The sequence below is a fragment of the Chiloscyllium punctatum genome, chromosome 9 (assembly GCF_047496795.1).
Source record: "Chiloscyllium punctatum isolate Juve2018m chromosome 9, sChiPun1.3, whole genome shotgun sequence".
Classification (NCBI taxonomy): Eukaryota; Metazoa; Chordata; class Chondrichthyes; order Orectolobiformes; family Hemiscylliidae; genus Chiloscyllium; species Chiloscyllium punctatum.
The window spans coordinates 69,054,676-69,079,522 of record NC_092747.1 but is presented as its reverse complement, the minus strand read 5'-3'; the positions used below and the strand labels follow the sequence as shown (position 1 = coordinate 69,079,522).

At 38.1% G+C, this 24,847-nt stretch overlaps 1 protein-coding gene across 3 annotated transcripts in view; it reads right to left on the bottom strand.

The window, feature by feature from the left end:
* Nucleotides 1–24,847, bottom strand: part of tmem135 (transmembrane protein 135) — a 540,618-nt gene that overhangs the window by 25,913 nt on the left and 489,858 nt on the right. For 2 of the 3 annotated variants that reach the window (XM_072577754.1, XM_072577753.1), the window contains 4 exons: nt 19,163–19,232; nt 14,280–14,447; nt 8,683–8,746; nt 4,264–4,340 (listed from right to left, as the gene is read on the bottom strand). In XM_072577754.1, the coding sequence (XP_072433855.1) occupies nt 4,264–4,340; nt 8,683–8,746; nt 14,280–14,447; nt 19,163–19,232 (379 nt within the window). The remainder of the gene's footprint in view (nt 1–4,263; nt 4,341–8,682; nt 8,747–14,279; nt 14,448–19,162; nt 19,233–24,847) is intronic. The other variant, XM_072577755.1, reaches the window with a different exon arrangement.

Sequence of the window (24,847 nt, the reverse complement as noted above, 5' to 3'; positions counted from 1 at the left end):
TGACAGATTAAATTTAATGCTATTCATTTGAAAGCACTCTGCTTTACACAGACCAGCTTTAGTAGAATGATAAAATGATATTAAATAAATTTGAAGAGGAAACCTTTTACACTGACCTAAGTTAGATTAAGACCTAACCTGAATTTATCTGGAGCTATTTGGAAAAATAAACAGTATGAGGAAACTCACTACAAATGGTAATATTTAAAAATGTCTGATAAATAAGGATGCAAGTGAGCAATGCCTTAAAAAAGCAAATGACTTTCATTCATAGGGCTATTAAATACAAAAGTCAGGAAGTGACATTGAATTTAAACATATAAATTAAATAGAACAGTTAGGCATTCTATTAAAAAATATTAAATTCTACAGAAATTTTGACTTCGAAATGAACAGCCCAAAGTGCACAGAAGATCTAATGAGACAAAATAACTACTGAGCCAAAGGGTATATTTGGTAAGAGTAACCACTAGCAGATTCAAAGAGATGGATTTTACCATGGGCCTTAAAGAGAACAGGCAGATAGAAATGTACATAAGATTAGAGAGACATTTCCTATGATAGCTGGAGGCATGTCTGCCATGATTTAGGCAAAGCAAATGCACAAAAAGCTCAAATCAAAGAAACATTAAGTTTTATGAGATTATATGGGTGAAAATAATTACCTTTCATGATGGCCATGATGGGATATAACACAAGGATGAAATTTTAAATTGGATATGTTGTGGACAAAAAGCACAAATGCACATAGTTGGAGCAGGAATGGAGAGGGGTACAACTAAGAGAGCTTTGTGATGGAGAGGGGTTGGATTCGAAGCTCAACTCAGGGATGAATTATGAACAGTTTGATTAAATCGTGGAGATGGAATTTGAATTGGTACTAAGCATTTGGAATTTGTAGTGATACTGCAGAGGCTGTTGGCATTTATTTTTAATGCAGAGGGTAGTGGTTGTGGGTAATTCACTGGCTGAATTGAGGTAGAGACTTTAGACTCTTTTAAAGACTACCTGGATCTGCACCTTAAATGCTGTAAGCCACAGAGCTATGGGCTGTGTGCACCAAAATGGGATTAGAAATCACACCTGGGTGTCTTTGCGTAGGTACGGACAAGATTGGACAAATGTCCCCCTTCTGTGCCGTTTCATTTTAATGATTCCAAGATGGCTTCGGTCATCCCAGTGTTTGAGCAAAGGAAATTAATGGCTTCCAAACAAGCAGTCTGGAAATCTAGATTCACTGGACGAACCCAATCAGAATGTAAACAGAACTTTATCCTAATAGTGGGAATCATGCTGGTGTCAAGAACATATTTTTTAGGATCCCTAGAAATAATCAAGCAAAGGCAGAAAGGGAACAAACTCTTCACATCCACACTCACTGTGCGTAATTGATTGGCCCTTGCGATAATTTAGCCCATTGTAGCAATAATTTCCCTCTTTCTGTCCAGATGTTGAAAGGGAGAACAAAACACTGCAATGGTTATGGTTGCCACTGTTTGCATCTTCTGGGTGCTCTCTCGTCCCACGGGAGGACCAAGCAGAACTAACATTATTTTAAATTTAATGTTCTGCAATAAGACACGGTTAATAAGTAATTCAATAGTAAAAGATCTACTTTGAAAAAGTGATAATAAAAGTGAATTCCACATATAGCTGAAAAGCGACATCCATTTGTCTCAATTAAGAATCTTAGCCTTAAACAAAGCAAATTACATCAGTATAGAGGGAAAGCTTGTTAAGGTTGACTGAGTAAATAGACAGAAGGTATGATGTAAATAAGTAGTCTGAAAGGTGTAAAGAAACAATTTAAAATGGTCAACTAACTCAAATACCATTAAAAACCAAAAGGTCAGCAAGAGAGATCTGTGGTTTACTAAGGAAGTTAAGAATAATTTTTGGTGCAAAGAGTAGTTTTATAATGTTGCAAAGAATAGAAGTAAAGTGGAGAACTGGGAGCTTTTCAGAAATTAACAAAGAATGAGCAAAATGATGATGACAAAGGAAATAATTGAAAAGAGGAAACTAGGTAGGAGCTTGAAACAGATGGTTTTTTATAGAATCTGTACAGTGTGGAAGCAGGCCATTCAGCCCATCAAGTTTACACCAACCCTTTGAAAAGTATGCCACCCAGGCCTACCCCCTATCCTACCCTATTCCTGTAACCCTGCCTTCCCCATGCCTAATCCACCTAGCCTACATATCCCTAGACACCATGGACAATTTAGCATGGCGAATCCATCTAACCGGAACAAGTTTGGACTGTGGAAGGTAACCGGAGGACCCAGAGAACACCCAAGCAGACACGGGGAGAAGGTGCAAACTTCACACAGACAGTCGGCTGAGGCCGGAACTGAACCCAGGTCCCTGGTGCTGTGAGGCACAGTGCTAACCACTGAGCCACCCAATTATGAGTGCTTTTTAATAAGATTTTTAAAAAGGGAATAGCTAAAGTTACCATTGGTTCCTTGAAGGAAGAGACAGGATAAATTATCATGGAGATTAAGGAAATGGCAAACACTGAACAAAGATTTTGTGTCCGTCTTCACAACAGAAGACACAAATTGCATACCAAAAACAGAGCGTAACTAAGGGGCTATAAACAATATGAACCAAAGGTAATTAATACCATAGACAAAAAAGAACTGGAGAAACTCAAGGGCTAAAATCTGACAAAACCTCAGAACTTAAAGCTTATAACCTAGAATTCTAAAGGACATAGTGGCTGAGAGAGTGGATGCTGTGGTTACAATTTTCCAAAATTTCCAAGATATTAGAATGGTCCCAGCAGATTTGAAGTTCACAAACATAACAGTGATATTCAAGAAAACAGAAAGAGGGACATCTTGGAAACAAAGCCCAGTTACCCCATTAGCAGTTATTGGGAAATTGCTGAAAGCTATTGTTAATGACCTCTTAATAATGCACTGAAAAATTCATCTGATCAAAGTCAGCATGGTTTTGCAAAAGAGAAACGTGTTTGACAATTGTAATAGCATTTTTGAGGATGTAATTACGATGGTTAATAAAGGGGATCCCAAAGATGGAATATACTTGAATTTCAAAAAAAAAATCATTGATAAAATGCCACATGAAAGACTACACAAGATAAGGGCTCATGGATTCAAATAAAATGTTAACATTATTGAGGATTAGACAGGAAGCACAGAGTAAGTATAAGTATGGCATTCTTGGAGTTGGAAGTTTGAATATGGAAGAGGCAATGACCTCATGGTATCAATCTTTCAATTTCGAGACCCTAGCAATGGTCTGGGGACCTGAGTCTGAATCCTGCCATGACAGATGGTAGAATCTGAATTCAATGAACATCTTGAATCAGGAGTCTAAATGATGACTATGAAACAGTTGTCAGCAAAACTCATCTAGTTCATTAATGTTCTTTAGGGAAAAAAAAGTTGCTTTCCTTACCTGGTCTGGCTTATATAGGACTCCAGGCCCACAACAAGGTGTTTGAGACTTAACTGCCCTCCAGGAAAGTAGGGATGGGTTATCAAACCCTGGCCAGTGGTGTCTCACATTCCGTGAATGAATAAAAATAAGTAGAGTGCCATAAGGATCAGTGCTGCCACCCCAGTTATCTAAAAGTTATACTGCTGACTTATTGCAGTCAATGCTCCTTTTAAGTGTGAGATAGTCAGATTTTTGGTCTCCAAGTGAATTGGGGAGAAGGTGGGAAAATAGTGTTGGGGCTGAACATTGTTCCATTATTCACTATGATCATAGCCAATCTCAAGGTGCAGCATGCTCTACATTTGCTGCTATGGATAGATAAGAACAGAAATCATTGGAAACACGTGGGAAAATGGTGGGCCAGATTTTCTGAGGACTGGCAATTTCTTGAAAATTGCATTTTATTCCTTCAGTTTTACGAAAGTAACTCTGCAACTTTAACACGTTAGGGGTCTTTCAGAAATGTGAAGCCATCCTACCATTTTGACACATCACTCGCAACTTAGAATAATTGGGAGAAGGAAACCACGCTCCCTTTTCACAGTGTCAGCTACTGTTTTCTGGAATCTAAGAGCAATTTAAAGAATATATAGACTTGGTACTGAGTGATTTCACTTTTTTTCACTCTTCTTCTATACTGTTCTCGTATGAAACGAATATTTTCCCATTCGGTAAAGAGACAAAGATCTTATTTTCTTAATCTAGCTTACAAAATACTACACCCAACATATGAAAGCATCGGAACACATATATATATATGTATATTAAAAACAAAACAAAAACTTTTGTTTTTACCTCCACAAGTTTAGAAGCCAAGTACATGGAGATGGTTGTGCTTTTGTAAAACATCATTGACATTCCCGCTAAGAAACCTGAATAAAAATATGATTGACGCATTCTTATAAACTGAAACAGTGACTAAATGTAAAACTTCCTTAGCTCTTCTTGACATTTGAGGTTGCACTCTATATGAGTATAGTTGCCTCAAAAATATTTCAATGATGTAATGTATCGCTGAAAACTATCTGTGGAAGACAACATTTGACAAGCTGGATCTGAAAATGAATTGAAGTTTATTTTTATACCTGAGATCACATGCAGAAAGAATTACACAGGGCATTGTTTAGTTATGTTTCTTCTTCTACTTTCAATACACATTCATCCTCATTTTCACTCTGAGGTCATGTGCACATAAGAAATAGGAACAAGATTAGGCCACTCAGCCTCTCACACCTGCCCCACCATTCATAAGATCATGGATAACTCACACTGGGACTCAACTCCAATTCCGTGTTACCTGATCATCGCCCTCAATTCCAATCTACCTCCCGTTTAAATACTTTCAGTGATCTAGCCTTCACAACTCTCTTGGGCAGAGAATTCTAGACATTCATTACTCTCTAGCGGAAGAAATTCTTCCACACAGAGTCATACAGTGCAGAAACAGATGGCTTCAGTCCCAATAGTCTATGCTGAACATAATCCTAAGATAAACTGGTCCCACCTCCCTGCTCCATCTCAGTTTTAAATGTACATCCCCTTATTATAACTAAAGTCTCCTGGTGAAGAGATTCACCCACTAGTGGAAACATCGTTTCAAATCTTTCTTGTCAACCTCCCCTCAGAATATTATTCAACAATATCACCCAGTATTCTTCTAAATTCTAATTAATAAAAGCCTAACCTTTATAGCTGTCTTGATATCATCCCAGACAACAGTCTTGTAAATCTCTTTTTAACATCCTCCAATGCCAATATATCCTTTCTTAAATAGAGGTAACATGTAAAGGACCCTACCCCTCCTAGTTTCTAAAGGAGACAAAAAGCTGAAATTGCATTTTGGATGAATTTTTCCAGCCCCTAAATGACATGGGCATTGGTGAGACAGTTGGAAAAATACAGCAAGAACATTAAAATGAAATTCTCAACATAGAGAAAAAGGGATAGTTTCCTAGTTATTGCTTTAACAACTCAAGGGGAATCTCTATTCTCACTTCATTTATATGTACATTGCTATTTCCCCAGGCAGTGAAGAGAAACTCGGTGGCAATAATTCTCGACATAGAAGTCAGAATGGGACCCTGTCAGCTGAAGCTTGCTGGTGTCTTTTCCAAGCCCCCACCTTGGCCAGCATTCTCCAACATCTCAGGTTATAATCCATGGGCAACAGCCACATGCACTCTCTGATCCACAAAGCACCAGGTGAACATCTCATTATGGCACACCTCACAGTCATGTATAATACACTGCAGGACTTCAGAGTTCACTGATATCTTATGTTACAATACTGCTGCCAAGTCACTTGATGTGAAGGGACAGATACCCCACTGCACACATCAGAACAAGGTGCATCACACAACTCTTGGCTTGATACCTTAGTGCTCACTCACTTTGCATTTACTTGGATACCAGTTATCTCTCTTTCTTGCCTTGCCTTCTCCCCTCCATTGTCAACTTAATAAGAAATTAAAGGTTCATAGTACACTATATGGCAGCAGCTGATGTGGCAAATACATTGAAAATGCTTCCATCAAATGGTCATTCTGCAAAATGGTGGAATCCTTAGTCAGATTCAGGGGCAGTTCTTGTAAGTCAGAGTACTGCCACATTCAGTCAACATCATCTCATTTCATTCCAGGGGCTCAGACATAGTCAGTCAGCTGCTTGGACATTTTGGGTCAGGGATTCTGTATCATTATAGTTAAAGCAGGGAGCCATGGTCAGTCCTGCAGGTCAGCACAACTAATCCAAGAGTAGCTGTAAATCAGTAAGGGAGCTGTACATATATCAATAAGGGACCTGGTCAGTCATCAGCCAGGGAAATTGTTCCAAACTAGTAAGTGATGTAGGCTGTGGTCAGTCCTGATGGTCTGTTCAGGGGGATTACCAGGGACTACAGCAGTGGTAGGGAAGTTGGGGAGGTCAAGTACAGGGATGTAGAAGGGACAATAATTGTGAAGTGGGTGACAATTTAATGTATAAGAATGGGAAACAACACAGGATAGTAGGGCACAGGGTACTATGTGGTTGAACTGGAGAAGTGTATTGACAGTCATCACCACCCCGAATCACTGGGCATGATGCATACAGGGTGCATAACGATGTTTGTTACACGGGATAAAATGGGAAAATGCCAATGTTAAATAAAGAGCCGGGCAGGAATGTTAGGAAGATCAAACCCAATGGAGTTGACAGGGTGGAAAAAACAGGAGAAAGATGAACATTTGGGGTGAGGACGTCAGGAGGTCATTCAGATGTCAGAATTGTTTTTCTCACACATTGTGCATAATATTGTGAAATATTTACAGTTCAGTCTTAAGCACAATTCTGCCTGACTTGGATCATCTGTGGGAGTTGGAAGAGAAAATGTTCTTGTAAATGTGGTAGGAACAATCTCCTACTGTCAGTGTGCAATCTGGCTTGAGCAGCATATATCCATTGCTGGAGAAATGCAGATCTGACAGCATCTGTGGAGAGAAAACAGAGTCAACATTTCGGGTCCAGTTCAGGTCTAGTTCTGAAGAAGGGTCACTAGATCCGAAACATTGACTTTGACTTTCTTTCCACAGATGCTGCCATACCTGCTGAGCTTCTCTGGAAATTTCTGTGTTTGCTTCAATTCAGTTTGCTGTGCATCTGCAATAAATCTCCTGTGTTTGTTTGTGCATTTTGATGAAGCTTTAAGTGGCCATACTATGGAATGCCCTCTTGCCTGGGGCTGAACAGGTACCTAGTCTTTGGCACTTCTCCAAATATCAGCGAATTGGTTTTATTTCCCCTCAACCAGCTGTGGAGATGTGGCAGTTCACCGTATGTACTCCCACTCTAATCTAGCTACTGTACCCAGTAAAGCATCAATATCTGAGTTGGAGGAGGATGCAGAGGACACTTTTGGAGGTCTGAGGAAAGAGTATGGCCCATGTTTCTATCACCTGTCCTCAAGGTCCCTGTCAGCAAACCAGTGTTAATTTCCGCTATCAGTTATTACTGGGGTAATTCTTCCCACACTGGAACTGTGAAATCCAATTCCTGGTTTGCACCATTTGAACTAATGCACAACTGGGCTTTAAATACAGTGCCAAAATCCAGTCAATTCCAGATGTGGTAAGTATTTCCACCACTGGTGAGCTCAAGATAGCACAAAAGTGGTGCCATAGAGGGATTTTGTGACTTAATGAAATGAGCACTATAAAATTGCACAGAAAAACTGATTTGTCGTGAAATCTTCCATGAAACCCCCAAAACTGATACCACCACTTTGATTTAGGAAAACTCTGCCCTTGGAAACCAAAGCTGCCGGCTCACCTAAGCTTAGTACTTGTAGTTTAGACCCAGTTTGATTGGTAGCTCAAAGAGATAGCAGGAGTAAATGGCAGTTAGCTATGCCTGCCCAATAAGCAGACCAAAAATATTAACTTAATTATTCACTATATGGAATGCTGGTGAGGCCGAATTAAATTTTGTGAGAACACAGACACTAAAGGATTGCCTAGCTTGAAAGTATAGAAAGAATATATTGTGGACCGACAGAGTCTTGAGACTAAGAAAAGTAACCATTAAATTAGCTAGGAAATGTTGGAAAAGTAACCAGTACAAAGACCAAGGCATCCATTATCAAGAGGTGGCAAATTAAAGTTTTATCTTTGTGGATAGCTGAAGTTGAGAATTCAATTTGTCTCCAGAGAACCGCAGCATACTTAAAGCTATTTACTTTGCTTGAACTATCTGTAAGATATCATCATGTATAAAATAATTCTTTTGTGAAGTCAATAGTAAACCCAAAGGCCTAACACTAAATTATTATCTTAATTGTGTTTGCTATGTTTAGTTTGCTTCACATACAAAGTACGCACTTTGTTTAAAAAACATACTATCTTGTGAAGTTACTCTACTGATTAAAACAAGGTGCTCGGATTTCTCTTTAAATATTGGCAGTCCCTAACTGAATTTCAACAGTAGGCAAAACAATAGGGGTGCATGTTACATCGTGATGTGCAAACTGTGAGAGTATAAACATCATTTTAATGAATTAAGATAATATAAACAGAAAGAATATAACTTTACAAAAGGGTTCTATTGAAAAGCAATTTTGCATTTTAGTTTGTTATCCCTACTTTTAATTTGCATTGTATAATCCCTCAACTTGCAGACACGTGATGAATGGATCGTAAAAACCTTTGTAAGGGAGACAGCTGAAAAAAATATTACTCTCACCGGCAATCAATGCGTGAAGTTCATTGTCCAAATTTCTCACCCATCGGAGGAAGCAACTTACACCCTTGACATGAAATAAAAACACTATGATCATACAGCAAATCACTGTCAAAGTTTTGTAATTACCTTTTTTCAGACTTTAGAAAGCAAAAAAACTATCAGCTTGCTAACATAGAACAAAGCCTTTAAGAAATGATTCAGAATGATAAAAAAATCAACCAAAGCTTGAAAATTGGTTGGAAATTGATTTTTAAAAAACTGTATGAACAAAACACGGTCATTTATGTGCAAACTGGTTGGCAAAGTTCAGAAATCAGGGGAGATACCAGAAGTTACAAATCTTCAGAACTTGCCATAGTTGATTCTTAACTGCCCTCTGACATGATATAGGAAGCCGCTCAGCTCCAGGGCAAATGGAGATGGGCAGTAACTGCTGGCCCAGCCAGCAAGGCCCACATTTCATGAGTGAATTGAAGAAAATTAGCCACTTCACCATCTACTTCACATGAAGAGCATCTTATTACCCTTTGCTTCTCTCACCTTTTTGAAAATAACTTGCTGTAATTGAACATCATTTGCCCATTAAGCTCACTAGAGAAAATCGAACAGGGCACTCAGCCATATTGACCTATTTCCTGCACTACTTTCCTCACCCCTTCCCTTCTTAGGTGCCTTATTAACAATGTAATAGACAATTGCCCATCAATCCCTTCACCAGAGAAAGTGAACAGTTTAAACTGTTTAAATCATTCCAACAATGTAATAATTGTTTATGACAACCTTTTGAGAAATTCAAAAAATGTTTTTAAAAAACTATTTGTTCTGTAATTGATTTGGCAGTAATTCACTTATTCGAATTCAGCTCCTTTGTCATTCCTCTGTTTCTCAATCTTTCAATCTATTTGTTTAAAAAGATATTCTGTTGATCAACCCATTCACTAAGATCCTAGACACCCTATTGCCCTTCACATTCATAGCTTCAGGATACCCCACTCCAGCCTGTTAATGGGTAGAAATTTTCTCTCAGCAGTGAATGACAATTGTCAAACTTTCTCCCATATTTTTGAGATTTTGCACTTCATCGGAAGCCAGTTTAGTGCCAAATCTTCGAGAAGATCTGCCACAAGGTGAACTGGGAAAACAACTGTGTATCTCCTTAACCAATCAGAATGAAGAATCATTACTGAATTGAGCTGAACTAGAACATATCAGTTAAAAAATTTAATAGTAAAATAATGTAGTGACAGTGCAATAAGGAGGGAAAGAAAAATGTTATTAAGACTTATACGTTTAACTTTTTCTTAAAATTTCTTATTAAATTATTTCTTTTTTTAAAAACTTGTCCAACAGTATTTAAAATCTTTAGGAATAAAAATCTATATTTGCAAAAGTAAATTATCCAGAGTTTCTTTGATAGAAATTAAGATGGATTACCTGTTAGGAATTTACGTACACCGGTCAGGGGGTATCCTAGAAAGGGGCTTTTGAGGCAATGTTAAGTGTTCCTACTTTTGAGCCAGAAGGCCCAGATTCAAGTCTCAACTACTCCAAAGGTGCATCATAAAACATCCGAACAGGTTGTTTAAAAAAGTCAAGATAAACTCTAATTTTACCTGGCAAGCATTGTAGGGACATATCAAGTGAATGCAACTAGTCCAGCTATTTCAATACCAAGTCTCTCATAGTGAAATAAAACAAATGAGTGCATATACTGGATATCTGAAACAAAAACAGAAACTGCTGGAGAAACTCAGCACATATGGCAGCATTTGTGGTAGAAAGAGAATTAACATTTTGATTCCAGTGATCTTTGCCAGAACTGAAAGCAGCTGGGAAATGGTGGTATTTATTGAGGACAGGATTGTGGAGGGGAAAACCAGCAAGAATGACAGTGAGATAGAACAAGGGAGACAGCAATAGAGAATTACTGTTAAAGTGCGAATTCTTAAAAGTGAGTTGGCTGTACTGGGATCAACCCATGCAGAACAAGATTTGGGCAGGGTAGGGGCATTAATATCTTCTTCACAGTCACTGTACATCAATTTTGGTGTTACTGCAAACTTACTAACCAGAAAAGACCAAAGAACTGCAGATGCTGTAAATCAGAAAGAGAGAGAGAGGAGCAGAACTTCAATGTGGGTATGCCAGTTCTGACAAAGGTAGACAAACAGCAGGTTGGAAGAACACAGCAAGCCAGGTCGCATCAGGAGTTGGAGAAGTCAACATTTCGGATAATTTTGGATTCCAGCATTTGCAGATTTTTTTTGTCTCTAACCAAGTTCTGAGGAAAGGTCACCAAACCCGAAGCGTTAACCTTGATTTCTCATCACAGACCTGCTGAGATTTTCCAGCAACTTCTGCTTTTGTTCCTAACTTACTAACCATGCCTCCTAAATTCTCATCCAAATTGTTTATATAAATGACAAATGACAGTGGACCCAGCACCAATCTGCGTGGAACACAGCCCAAAAGCAATCTTCCACCACCACCCCCCGTGTCCTACTGGTGATCCAATTTTGCATCCATTGCAAAAGCTCTCCCTGAGTCCCATGTGATCTAAACGGTCAACCATGTGGAACCTTGTCAAAGAATTTCTTCAATTTTCTCCAGAGCTACAACCCTGCAAAAATTCTGTGTTTGTCCTGTTCTGACTGCATGCATTTTTAAAATTCCTTTACCCCATCTCTCGCAGTCATGCCTTAATGTGTAGCCTCCAAATTCTGGAATTCCCTCTCTAAACTTCTCTGCAAACGTTAAGGTGATCTTTAAAACCTATCACTTTGACATAGCTTTTGGTTCATTATTGATTTTTTTCTCAGTGTCTTTCCCATCACTTAACAAAACGTTAGTACTTCTCAATGGTGCACAAGTGGAAGTTTAATATTCATATTTGTTTCTTCATCAGTTCCCAAGAAAGAAAGAGAAAAAGTTGTGGAGTCTTAAAATTTGTCCTCTGGTACAAATCAGATATTTAAATTTTGTATATGGTACTGAATTTAATGCAAATTATTTCAGATATTAATAAAGGCAACAGCCTAAGGATCAATGATTCAATGCTTCTTTTGCAATGCTTATATGTTAATTATTCATTGGACTTTAATGTTTAAACTGCAAGAAACACACAGTTGCTCAACTCAGTAATGTTAAATCCTGGTTAAACAAACGCAAATGTACAAGCACAACTACATATTTGACAGCCAGTTTTGTATTTAAACTAATTTTATAGGGCCGACTCTGCACATGCTTTTGAAAAGGTGGAAGATATTTCTTGTGATGTACAATAATTTTTCATAATACTTCAAGCCATCCTAATCTGAAACATGCAAGATCTCACAAAAATAGGACTTAACATTGATTATGTGAGCTGTTTGCTCCATTGTACTTCAATGTGCCCTATTGTATTAATACAACACAGTGAACACATTTTGTATAATCTTACAGCATATACCAAGTCGACTAAAAACTTGTTCAAAATTGCTGTCCAACTTGTATGTTTTATTCCATAATCAATTGATCACATACAGTAATCAATAAAGGAAATAAAAATGAAGTCTAGCTTCCAGGTTAATTGGAATTAGAGTGTTGAGGAATGATGAATCTTGGGACATTAATATACAATTAAATCTTCAGCTTAAGATCATTAAATTATGGGCAGAATATACATATATTATATATTCATTGTAAATGGATACCTCCCCATTTATAAAGGTGACTGATTAAATAATAACACACCGCTGCCCCCACCGCAACACCTCCACTGACCACAGAGCCTCTACCGTGAGAAAGAGTGCAACTGCAGCATGACAAATTGACTGACAGTTTTCATTACAAATGTGGTGGTAGAAATTTATAATGCAAAAGTTGGTATGAAATACACACAGATAGACTTTTCAAAAATGTATTACTATAAATGGATAGTCATGAGAAAACTGAGGTCTACACTAGAAGTTGAAAGTTTTAGTGAGATTTGGGAGGAATGGTCTAGTGTCACTGAATATTGTCACATGTGTAATTAATCAATGGAAAGATGTAGCTTTAGCACTCATGCTGCTCGGCTCCCAATCTATGTCATGGACAAAACCACAGAAACAGCTAAGGTTGCAGACAGGTGATTCAACCAATCACAGCTAATGGGAAGGCTCTGTTTATTTCCCATAATTCTGTATTTAAATATTTATCAATTCTTCCTTCAATGATAAAATGGGTTTTAATCCAAATATTCTCTTTGGCAAAGTATTTCATATGGTAACACCCTGTAAAAGGTTCTCACCTCATTCTTTTTGTGAATATGTTAAATAAAGATTTATTTGTCATTTAATTAGAAATCAGAAGAAATAGATTGACTAGGAAAAGACTATCAAAATGGTTGCTTGGCTGTACAGAATTTGAACATTACTGAAGAGAGACAGATGCATGTCTGACATTCCTAAGGACAAATGTAAGAATGACAACATTTAAACTGTCACAACAATTTACATTTCAGGAGGGGGAAAATGGAGAAGGTAATGGGGGACGATAGGCTCCTATAACTCCTGGCTAATTTGAAAAAGGCACCACAATTGAACATAGTCATTCTTTATTGTAGAGAATGCACCTATATTTGAATGTACATTGTTTCTAGCAAGTGTAAATGAGCTATCAAACTATTTCAAATGATTTTAAAACACTTAAATGTCAATTTAGCTTTTTTCAGGACAAGTAGAATATTTCAACTCCATTCCACAGGATTTTAGAACACAGGAAGAGGTCACTCAGTCCACTGTACCACAGTCAATTCTTTGCAAGACCAGTACTGCTTTGCCCACAAACCATTTTTTTGTTGACAGCCCTGGAAACTCTTCATCCTCAAATACTTGTCCAACTCACTTTCAACAGTGTTAATGGAATGAGTTTTCACCAAATTTTCAGGTAGTCTGTGCCAAACATCTCTTTTGAAATATCTCTCCTCATCTTCCCTTCAGATCTTTCTAATGATTTTGAATCTATAACTTCTAATTATTGGCCCACTTATTTCCAGTGAATATTTTTTCTCTACCTATTCCATAAAAACCTCTTCTCATACTAAAACCCTCTTAACTTTTAGTTCCAAAGAGAAAATTTATAACACTTCATAACAATAATTTCTCATTCCAGTAGTCATTTTGGCGAATACATGTTGTAGGCTCTTGAAGACTCTCCATATGTTTTAATATGGTGCGAGTACAAAACAAACATATTAGTATTCTTACTTTCAGATAAGAGTCATATTATTAGTTCTCCAAGAACATGAATGCACTGTTACGTCTTTCTAAACATTTCGTGTAACAAAAACATTCAATGGAATCTCGACTTTTCTTCATTTTAGTACATTTCTACAGGAATCAAAATTCTTAATTCTGGCTTTTGCATTTATTTTGCATACAGCTCCAAATTTCCCTACTCATTCATTCTAAATAAGCTAAGAAATATTGAATGTTAGTTTCCATTTCTTTATGTACTTTATTGTCACAATATTAACTCCAATGACATAATATTCAAATGTAGTCAAAACTGCAATTTCCCAGTATCTCAATTTCAATCGAGTAAACCATTAATCAAGCATTGTATACTGTTGTTACCTTGTAAATACTGACAAAGGATCCTAGAAATGCTCCAAGCTGGAAGTTTTCTTTATTGTACAAAGCAGACAGTAGCCGAGATGGCTTTGTAAACAGGTGTCTAAGTGCTGATGGAATACGAAGACAGCACTGAATTAAGTAGCCAACACTGAACATCCGTATAAAACCCTGGAAATAAAATATTTTAAAAAATAACATGACATTTCAGGCATCCAGTTACATTTTCTCTATTGCTCTAACTCCTAATGTAAAATAGAACATTGTAAAAAGCAAGTATAAAATGAATAATGGGTGCTATATAATTCAAACAATAGCCAGGACCAAGGTTACTATAATTGATATAGTTAATGCAGCCCTTAAAAGTGTTCACTTTGAACAAAACTTCAAATATCATTTACTGAACCAATATTAACTTCCTGACAATAGTGCTTTTTGCTATTCTCCAAATAACTATAATAGCATTCAGTTGTTGTTACAGAGAACCCAATATTTGAATTTAGTTTAAAAAATATAAACAAAGCTAGTAAAGATCATCGTGAACTAATCAGGTTGGCATAAGAACTGTTTTGACCACTAGGATGTCTAAGATGGTTATGCTTTAATCTGTCTCTGTGTTTACTTTAAAACAAATGCTCTCAAGAGAGGGAACAATATAACTTGTAATAAAGACTCATGTAATTTGGTTACCATGATGACAATGGGCCTTTCTCAAGCGCAACTTAAAGTCCGGTTTCAGTTTTAAAGTCTAAACATTGCTGAAAAGGTTGCAATGCTGGCTTCTTTCAGACTCATGGGCTACCAGAATCAGTCATAAACAACATTCTGCAGAAACTGATACAGCTACATAAGGATGAAGAGAACATTTGTTTTTAGGGAACCTGCATTGTGAATAGTTAGAGATCAGAGAACCATTAAAAAAAGCCATTCAAATGAATGACTATTTGATTATATTCCAAGTGCTGAGTGATGTGGACTTTGATTATGAGAAAGCTGGAAGATTCACTTTAGTGAGAAAAGGGAAAAAGCAACCTGTTAGAGCGGGAAAGAGCTTTGAACTTTAGTTCAAGACTTCAGGCTAGATTTCACTTGTCCCTGCCAGATGTCTTTTCAGTAGTGGGTAGGAAGGCTCATAAAATCAGTAAGTAAGGTGAGGTGGGTAGCTCACCACTTCCCATCAACCTTCAAGTTCATCCATTAATCTGCTAGGTTACTGTCAGGATACAAAACTGACAGGCAGTCCCATTGTCATGTATAAATAAAGGTCAATTGAGCTTGTTAGTTTCCTGAATTATATGCTGCACATACTAAAACATGATTGTCATGATTTGGAGGTGCCAGTCTTGGACTGGGGTGTACAAAATTAAAAATAACACAGCACCAGGTTATAATCCAACAGTTTTATTTGGGAGCACTAGCTTTCGGAGTGCTGCTCCTTCCACAACCACCTGATGAACTAAAATATGGCTGGCATGGACAGGAGGTTCATGTCATTTTTTTAATGTCCCACATGAAAAAAAGCAGGAAGTTCGGTCATTTTGGAACACCCTGCCAAGATGTCACCCCCAAAAATGTCCTTCATCACCCTCACATCTCCAACTGTGATCTCTAGGAGTGCTCTCCATTCTTAAACTCCAGGACTTACCTTTCTGGGTAGCCATGATCCTGTTTATGCTTCATTCTACATTCTAAGTGGTGCACCACTGAGCTCTGAAGTACCTGATTGGCTGGCAGTTCCTGAGGGCAGTACCTCCTCCCACTGAGGGCCAGAAGTGCCACTGTTTAACGTAATGAGCCTGCTGCCGTGATCACAGGACAGGTTTCCGAGTATGTCAGCTATCGGTGATTTTCCTTCTGGGATGTAAAGTTGGGGGCAGTTTCCACCCACTGTAAAACATAGCGCTACATTTCTACAGAGCATGTGATACAATGTGCAAGTATAATGTGGAGTTGTGTTAAGTTAAGGAATGTAGTTTAATGCCTTTTTTCTGGTTTCCAAAATATTTATTGCCTACCAACTAACATTTATTCATTTTGATTTTTACATTATTTATTAGAGTACAGATTTTAAGGTGTGAAATATTTCATGCAGTTCTTTCCATAGGTTACAGGAAAATTCATCTCAAGTTATCATTATCTCCAAGGAATTGTAACAATTCCCAATTAGTTCATGAAAGCCTTGAGGGAAGGAAACTTGCTTGGTACGGTTTATATGTGATTCTAACCCACCACCAACTTGGTTGACCTTCTAATGTGCAGAATTCTTCTTCTACTATGTTTACACAAATATACCGAAAAGAAGGGAAAAGTATTAATGCTAGGAACTGAAAATAAACACACAGAATGTCAGTGAAAATTTGTTAAAATGAGGGTATGATACTTTGGATAAAAAACTATTTTGATACAAGATAAATATTCAGAGCTTTATAGCCTGTGAATGATGCACTGGGAATTTTGAACATCTGTTGCTTTTAATCTGATTATATTGATTGAATAGGATACAAATAATCTCTAATGCTATAGGAGGCAGCAGTTACCTAAAAGTGGTGTCATTAGGAAATAGCTGCTTGGCTTTTGCAATGTCAGTGAGCAGTATTGGTGGATAGCAGAACACTTATCAGCACTTCAATAGTTCATCTAAGGTGTGACAATGCTCTCATGGACTGCTTGGCCCCTCATCTTGTTCAGTATGTATACCTGCATTGGTTTAAGGCTGGAGTCAATGATCTGACTTTATGAAATGGTCTACATAAACACCTTAAAATGTTGCTTAATGGGCACCCCTAACTGGTCCCAACAAGCCATCCTTCTGAAATAACAACTTTTGGATTATTTGACTAGAACCCCTGAGGGTTGTAAGAGTTCTTCTATATTCTGACAGAAGGTTATCGACTTGAAGTGCCAATTACAAACATATGAATTAGGAGCAGGAGTAAGTCAATCAGCTCCTCCAGGCTTCTCTGCATTTAAAAGATCATGGCTGATCTGACTATAACCTCAAATCTGCATTCTAGTTCACCCATAATAATTCCCTTGCTTAACAAGAATCTATCCATTTCTACCTTAAAAAATATTCAAGGACTCAGCTTTCAATACCTTTTCAGGAAGACAGAGTTCCAAAGATTAAGGATGTTTCCAGGGTTGGAGGATTTGAGTTATAGGGAGAGGCTGAACAGGCTGGAGCTGTTTTCCTTGGAGCGTCGGAGGCTGAGGGGTGACCTTATAGAGGTTTACAAAATTATGAGTGGCATGGATAGGATAAATAGACAAAAATCAGGGAGTTCAGAGCTAGAGGGCATAGGTTTAGGGTGAGAGGGGAACGATATAAAAGAGACCTAAGGGGCAACCTTTTCACGCAGAGGGTGGTACGTGTATGGAATGAGCTGCCAGAGGATGTGGTGGAAGCTAGTACAATTGCAACATTTAAGAGGCATTTGGATGGGTATATGAATAGGAAGGGTTTGGAGGGATATGGGCTGGGTGCTCGCAGGTGGGACGAGGTTGGGTTGGGATATCTGGTCAGCATGGACAGGTTGGACCGAAGGGTCTGTTTCTATGCTGTACATCTCTATGACTCTATTTGTGAACCATTGAAAGGAAAAAAAAAGTCTCATCTCTAACTTAAATAGAAAACCCTGACTTTTAAACAATAGTTCCCAATTCTAGATTCTCTAGAAGAGGATGCATCTGCTCCACAATCTGCCATGTCAGCGAATGTGGGCAGTTTTGGAGACTAGTGCATACTTTCCATGCTTTAGGATTCCTGCTTCAGCCATGAAATAGTACATTCCTAAAAACGAGCAAAACATTGCGTAATGAAAATAGAATGTGTTCAAATATTCAGGATTATGACAGCATCTTTGAAGAAACAGAACAAGTGTAGCAAGATATTTTGCAAGTAGTGCCTGCAATAAAGTAGCATTCAACTAATTAAGAGAACACAAGCATTCACAAAGAAAAAGAACAACCATTCATGAGGGATACAAGTACAAATGGTGCAAAGTGACTTCCTATCTTCAACTGGAATGTGTTAGGAAAATTCTAAGAGAGCACCTGCAATAGTCATTCAGCACACATCTCATGGCAAACAACTCAGACCAGGGGCTGCTGGCCTGTTTCCTTGATGAGGTTTGGTGAAACAAACCAAAAATGGAGAAAAGAGAGACAGAAAGAAAATAACTTAACAAATAGGAAATCATATGCACATGTCTACCAGACATAACGGAAACATACAAATGACGTCAAAGCATAATTATGCTGTAATGATAATGCTCAGGCATCAATGAAGTTGGCGAATGAACTGGTTAACTGTACGAAAGCCATTTTGATGTGATGTCACTGTTTGAAGAAAATGTGCAAATGCATAATAGCCTGGAGCTCTGAAAAGTTTTTTTTCTCTCTGCAGATGAGTATTTCCAGCATTTGCAGACTTTTGTTTTTGTATATAAAGAACTGAAAATGTTTAAAAAGCTAATGGTTAGTGATTATAATCTGATAAAGACAATACCATAATTTTAGTTCAATGGTAGTTAAAAAGTAAAAATACTATAAAATATGAAGAACATGGAGCAAGTTAAAAATGGGTCTCCTTTAAAATAGCTGAAAAATATCAATTGTTCTTAAAGAAAAAAAGAAGCATTGTACAGAAAGTTAAGAAACTAAAATAACTTATCTCATAACTAATTCTTGGAGGAGAGCCCAGATTTCAACACATTACACTCCACACCAAATCACTTAGCCAGTGTTTTTGATTTTCAAACAAAATCGTTTTAGTTTAGTCGAAACAACAGTTACCGACATCATGAGCTACATGGTTAATTGCAAAGTGTCACGCTCTGTCACTTATGCTAATGAGGTGTTGCCCATTTTATTTTAAAAATACTCACTTTAATGCAGTAGGAGATACAGTTGTCTTCATAATGTTTACAACATCTGTGCCTTGGACCATGTTTGCAGCTGAATTAAAAGAAAAGTTTTAAACATCTAATCCCCTCAATTACAGTATATTTTCTTTTAATATTATTATAAATGTTTGGAACTCCATTTAAAATGTACAAGTTATATTTTTTGTTCTGAGAGAGTGAAATAAGCTATCATATTACATATACATGTTGCACAGCTTTTAAGACACAGTTTTGCTAATTGATGAAACACTCTGAAAGGGTCGATATATATTCTGCCCTCTACATCAGACTTCTATTGTGCTCATTGTATATGGTTAGTTATTAAATACATGACAATTTAATGTACCTCATAAAACAAAATGAACAAGCAGCACCATACCAGTTAAATTTCAACTGACAACAGTCATAAATTAAATGGCGTGCAAGCCTTAAATCACAGAAGTAAAGTATTAGGTCATACATCATATTAAAAGCAGCATTCTCAGATTCTGTGATTTAAGGTCAACTTTAAAAAAAAACTCAAGCTTGACACTGTGAGATTACTTCACGTTTCCAACTCATTGTCAAAGCCAGAATTTCTCTACACAGCTGTACCAACAACTTGTGCAAGCATTTCACTGGAAGGTATCCTTTGGTAAACTACACTTCCATTCCTGACCTCAGTTCATCTTTCCTAACATGGAAATAATACAAAGCAGTCAGTTATGTTGTGTAGCAAGCCATCGTTTTCAGTGATGATACTGATAATATATTGCCAGGCTGTGCAGGGTTTTGAAGATGAAGGCATGGAATTTTAACTCAATTCATTGGTGAATAGGAGTCAGTGGAACTCAACAAAGTTACAGATGAATGTTTTAGAAAATAATGTCAAATAAGGTCAAGCTGGAGTGTTTAGAGGGTAAAGGATAGAAATCCAGGAAAGAGTGCCCAAACTATGGCAAGAATTCTGATAGTGATAGGATAAGCAGAGCAAATGTACTTTGCAATATAATTTTTGTCCAATGTGGTCAAACTAAGAAAATGAATATAGCATCTGTTCCAGGCTTCTTCTGATGAACTTATATAACTGATTGCAAGGAGATCAGAGAAAGCAATTTAGGGTGGTGAACTGTCAGGTTTGGAACATTTTGATGAGAAACCATTATTCGCATTCCCCTTTGATGGAACACAAGACAAAAAAAGTGATAGAAATCATTGAATACTTAACCGGATATCAATTGGTTTACATTTCTCTAGTTACAGTTAATAACTAATAGTTAATAACCCTGTTCATGTGTGTGCTTGGAGCCATTACAGTACACATGCTATTTCATGAACTTCAATTCCATGAAATTTCATAGAGGGTTTCTCTCCATAAGCAAGCTCTTTCACACAAGTACCCACCATATGTGCACACCAGCCCTATTGCACTGCATTTGCACCATCGTGAGCTCACCAGTGGCAGAAGTACTTCCATTTCTAGGATTATTTCAGGATTTCTGCCATTAGCGCCATGTTTAAAACCTCATGATGCATCAATTCAAATGTTTCCAGCCCTTCACAGTATATGTATGGGATAGAAACTAATTAGCAAAGCTTCTGAGGGCACACAAATTTAGCAATATATTGGCACTTGACTGATATCTGCAGCTCACTGAGTGATATCCCAGTAATCCCTAGACAGATTGCACTGGACCTCTAAGACTTGATGACTATAGCCCATTCCGCAGGCTGTAATGATACAGACCCTGAACCTGACTGTACTCAAGCCCCCTGCATGTTGATTGTCCCCCAGACTTGACCAAGGACTATGTCCCTTAGACTTTGAGACATGGTCATTTCATTGAAGCACAATAAGTTTGCTGCATAAGCTACTGGCTTTCTCTCTGCACTAAAAGACATAGTGTTATGAAGTTTAAGGCATGTACCATACCTTTAAGAGAGAATGAGAGCTGAAAGCTGGCAAGCACCTGTCATGTCGCAGAGTGTGCTGGAAAATTGAAAGATGTAACATTTTGGCTGTAATCTAGATACCAATTGTTTTCACAGCAGTTTGACTTTAACCAATCAGTTTAAATTATGCCCCAAGATACTAAAACCTAATCCAATTTGAATTTTACTGCTTTGACAACATTGAACCAATGAGACAACCTGATGTTTGGAGTATAAAAAGCAAACATTTTGGACAGTTAGCCATAAAGAGCACCACCTGTTAATGTCGGGCAGACTGCCCTAAAACTCTGTCAAAGGTACCTTTCTCATATGAAACATCTTTACAGCAGAAGACCGAAGACTGCCCAGAGAGATCTACAAACAGAGGAAGATCAACATTGGAGACAACAGCCACTGTCTGGTTTTGAAAATTAAATTGCTGTAAATTTAATAAGGGCTTTATTGGATTAGTATATTGTTATTGAGCAGGAGGTAGATAACAAATCTTTAAGAGAAAGGAGACTTAGAGTTGTAAATAGTTGTTGTTTACTGTTCATTTTAGAGTTAAAAGAATAAAATTGATATTTTTTGTTAAATAGTAGGATTTGGGTAGTTCCCTGTCACTCATACTTTAATAGATTATGGGGCAAGGTGAGTTTTCCTGTATGTTTGGTTTAATTAGCAAAAAGCTCTACTGCTGTGTTGTAACAATTGCAAGACACAAGTACCGCGAGACATTAAATTCTGAATGAGGCAGTAATGCACAAGGCACAGCCGAGATGGTGTGGGCATCTATGTAGGTGTGTGGTGCGTGAGTACCAAGAAAGCAAGCAAAGAACCAAGGAACACCATTTTTTCCTGAAGCATGAGATATGTGCCTGACCCTTTGTGCAAAGTGGCTTCGCAACAATATTGCAATCTGTGTTGGTGAGCTTCAAGTGCAGTAGCTAATAATAAACTGTATTACGGAGTCCAAGATGTGCTAAGATGATGTGTTAAGACGGTGCTTTGCAGATGCCAACCTCCACAGTCAGAGGGTACAGGCAATTGCTACCCAGTTGAAGCATACCCTGAAATGTTGGGAAATTCTGGCCAAGATGGACGGCTTGAAGAAGCAAACAACAGGACATAGTCATCAGGTACCTGCCCAGATTTTCATGTTAGGAATTGCAGCCATTTAGTGCTTCTCTCTGCTGCCTGGGAAAATAACTTGCATTTACATGAAGCAAGAATAGGTAAGAATGAGCTATTAATACATGCAAGTTGCCTCTCACCAGTGAGATTCACATCTCACCATTAAAAGCTGAAGTGGAAAATTGGATTTTTTATTCTTAATAGAAAATAATAAGACTTCCAGCATCTTGTCACATTTTCCCCCATCAGAATCATGTGTTGTTCAAGGGTTGGAAAAAGTCCGCCGCTTATTTTCAATCTTAATCAGATTAAAAATTACTCATTGATCTTTAGAATATTCCTGCAGTGGATGATGCCGGAAAGGGGGTCCTTGTTATGAATGACATATCCACAAATCCAGCAGCAAAGATGATTTTTTAGTGTTTTTCCTTATTCATTCATGGGATTTGGGCATTACTGAATAGACTAGTATTTATTGTTTATCCCTAATTGCCCAGGGGGCAGTTAGGAGTCAAACACATGTAAGACATACAAGGTGAGGATGGCACATTTCCTTCCCAAAAGATTGAGTGTGAAACAAATGGACTTTAAACAACAATTAACATGCTAGTCATTAGATGAGCATTTCATTTCAGATTTTTTAAAATTCAAATTTCACCATCTGCCATGGTGAGATTTGAACCAGTGCATCCCAGAACATTTGACTGGAGTTCTAAATTACTAATCTGGTCACATTATCACAACACCACTGCCTCCCCCAATGAGTTGTAAGACTTCGAATTCACCGCTTTGATAGACTTTTATCGAAATTTCCAGATGGAAGCAAGTTGCACGTCAGAATCTTCAATTTCCAGGCAACTGACAGGAATTCAGCTGTTTCCAGGATTCTGCACAGTCCAGATGCAAAACGTCTAATCCTGTTTCTGGCCATCAGAATACTTGAGTCAATGTAATTTCTTCTTGTAAGCACAAATCAACATAATTATTTACTTATTGGGTTGTTGAATTAATCAAAATACTGAAGAAATTAGTTTAAATGTTTAAGATATTCAAGGGAAACAGTTCAGTGTCAGAAATGGCCATTTCATATAAAAAACAGAAAACACTGTGCAGGTCTGGCAGTATCTGTGAAGGGAGAATCTGATCCTTCTTCAGAACTGAAGAAGGGTTGCAATATGATGGGCTTTATGTCAATGGAGGGTGGGGGAGTGAGGTGCAAAATGAAGGGTAATTCTGAGATAGGTTAAAGAGTAAATGACAAAGGGCCATGGAACAAAAAAAGCAAAGGGAGTGGTGATGGCTGAGAAAAGAGCCAAAGCATTTGTCAAGAGTTACTGTAAATGCTCGAGGGAGGAACAGAGCAGTCCAAAACTAAATACATAAAAAATAAAATTAAGATCATCACACAGCAGAAACAAGCAACAAAATGGAAGACAAACTCGTGACTTTGAGTTCAGCAACTGGCAAGACCAGAAAGCTGTGAAATACCTAATTTGAAATGAGATGCTGTTCTGGGAGTCTGTGTTAAGCTTCCCTGGAGCACAGCAGCAGGACATAAATGTGTTTGTTAGAAGGAGGTAGTGAATTAAAATGGCAATCAGCCAAAAGTTCAGGGTTATGCTTGTTGACCTGGAGAAAAAGAGTTCTGCAAAGCAGTCACCCCATCTGGGTTTGGTCTGCCTGGTGCGGAGGTGACTGCAGTGTCAGTGCAGGAATACAGGATTGAAATTGGAAGTAGGACAAATCAATTGCTGCAGCATCTGGAACAAGTGTTTGAAGCTCTGAACAGCTTAGACAGGACAGGTTTAACATCTCCTGAGACTGCATGACAAGCTGCTTTGGGAAAGAGATAAGGTTGAGTGTATTTGAAAAGTGAATCAGGGTGTTTGTGAGGGAATGGTTACTTTGGGATGCGCCCTGAGAGAGGGCAAGATGTGTTTAGTATCATGTCGGGGGATCAAACTGGTGGAGGACAATCTTGTGAATGTGCAAACTATTAGAGTGGAAGGTGAGGAACAGGGTAACACCCCTCGCAGTTTTAGCTGAGAGGAAACAGGTGAGAGCAGAGGGATGGGAAATGAGTCGGATGTGGGTCAAGCTCTGTCAACCAGTGTCACAGTGAGTGTGAGAGACTGTGAGTGTGAGAGGGGTGAGAGATAGAGACTATGAGCTGAGAGAAAAGAGAGTATGAGATGAAAGTATAAGGTGAGAGAGAGAGAGAGAGAGAGAGAGAGAGAAAGAATATGAGGTGAGAAATAGAGAAAGAGTTTGAGACGAGAGAGAGTGTGAGGAGAGACAGAGGGGGAGAGACTGAGAGATGTTGGTGAGAGAGTGAGTGAGACAGAGAGAGGGGGTGAGGGGTATAGAAAGAGTGAGGGAGTAGAGAGAGAGAGAGAAAGAGAGAGAGAGGAGTAGAGAGAGAGGGGGAGGGGTAGAGAGAGAGAGAGAGAGAGAGAGAGAGAGAGAGAGATGGAGGGGTAGAGAGAGCGAGAGAGTGAGAGAGAGAGCGCGAGAGAAAGAGAAAGACCGTGCAAGAAAGAGTGCCCGCTCACAAGAGAGAGTGCACGAGGGAGTGAGAGAATGAGAGAAAGAGATAAAGAATGTGAGTGCATGTGTAAGAGA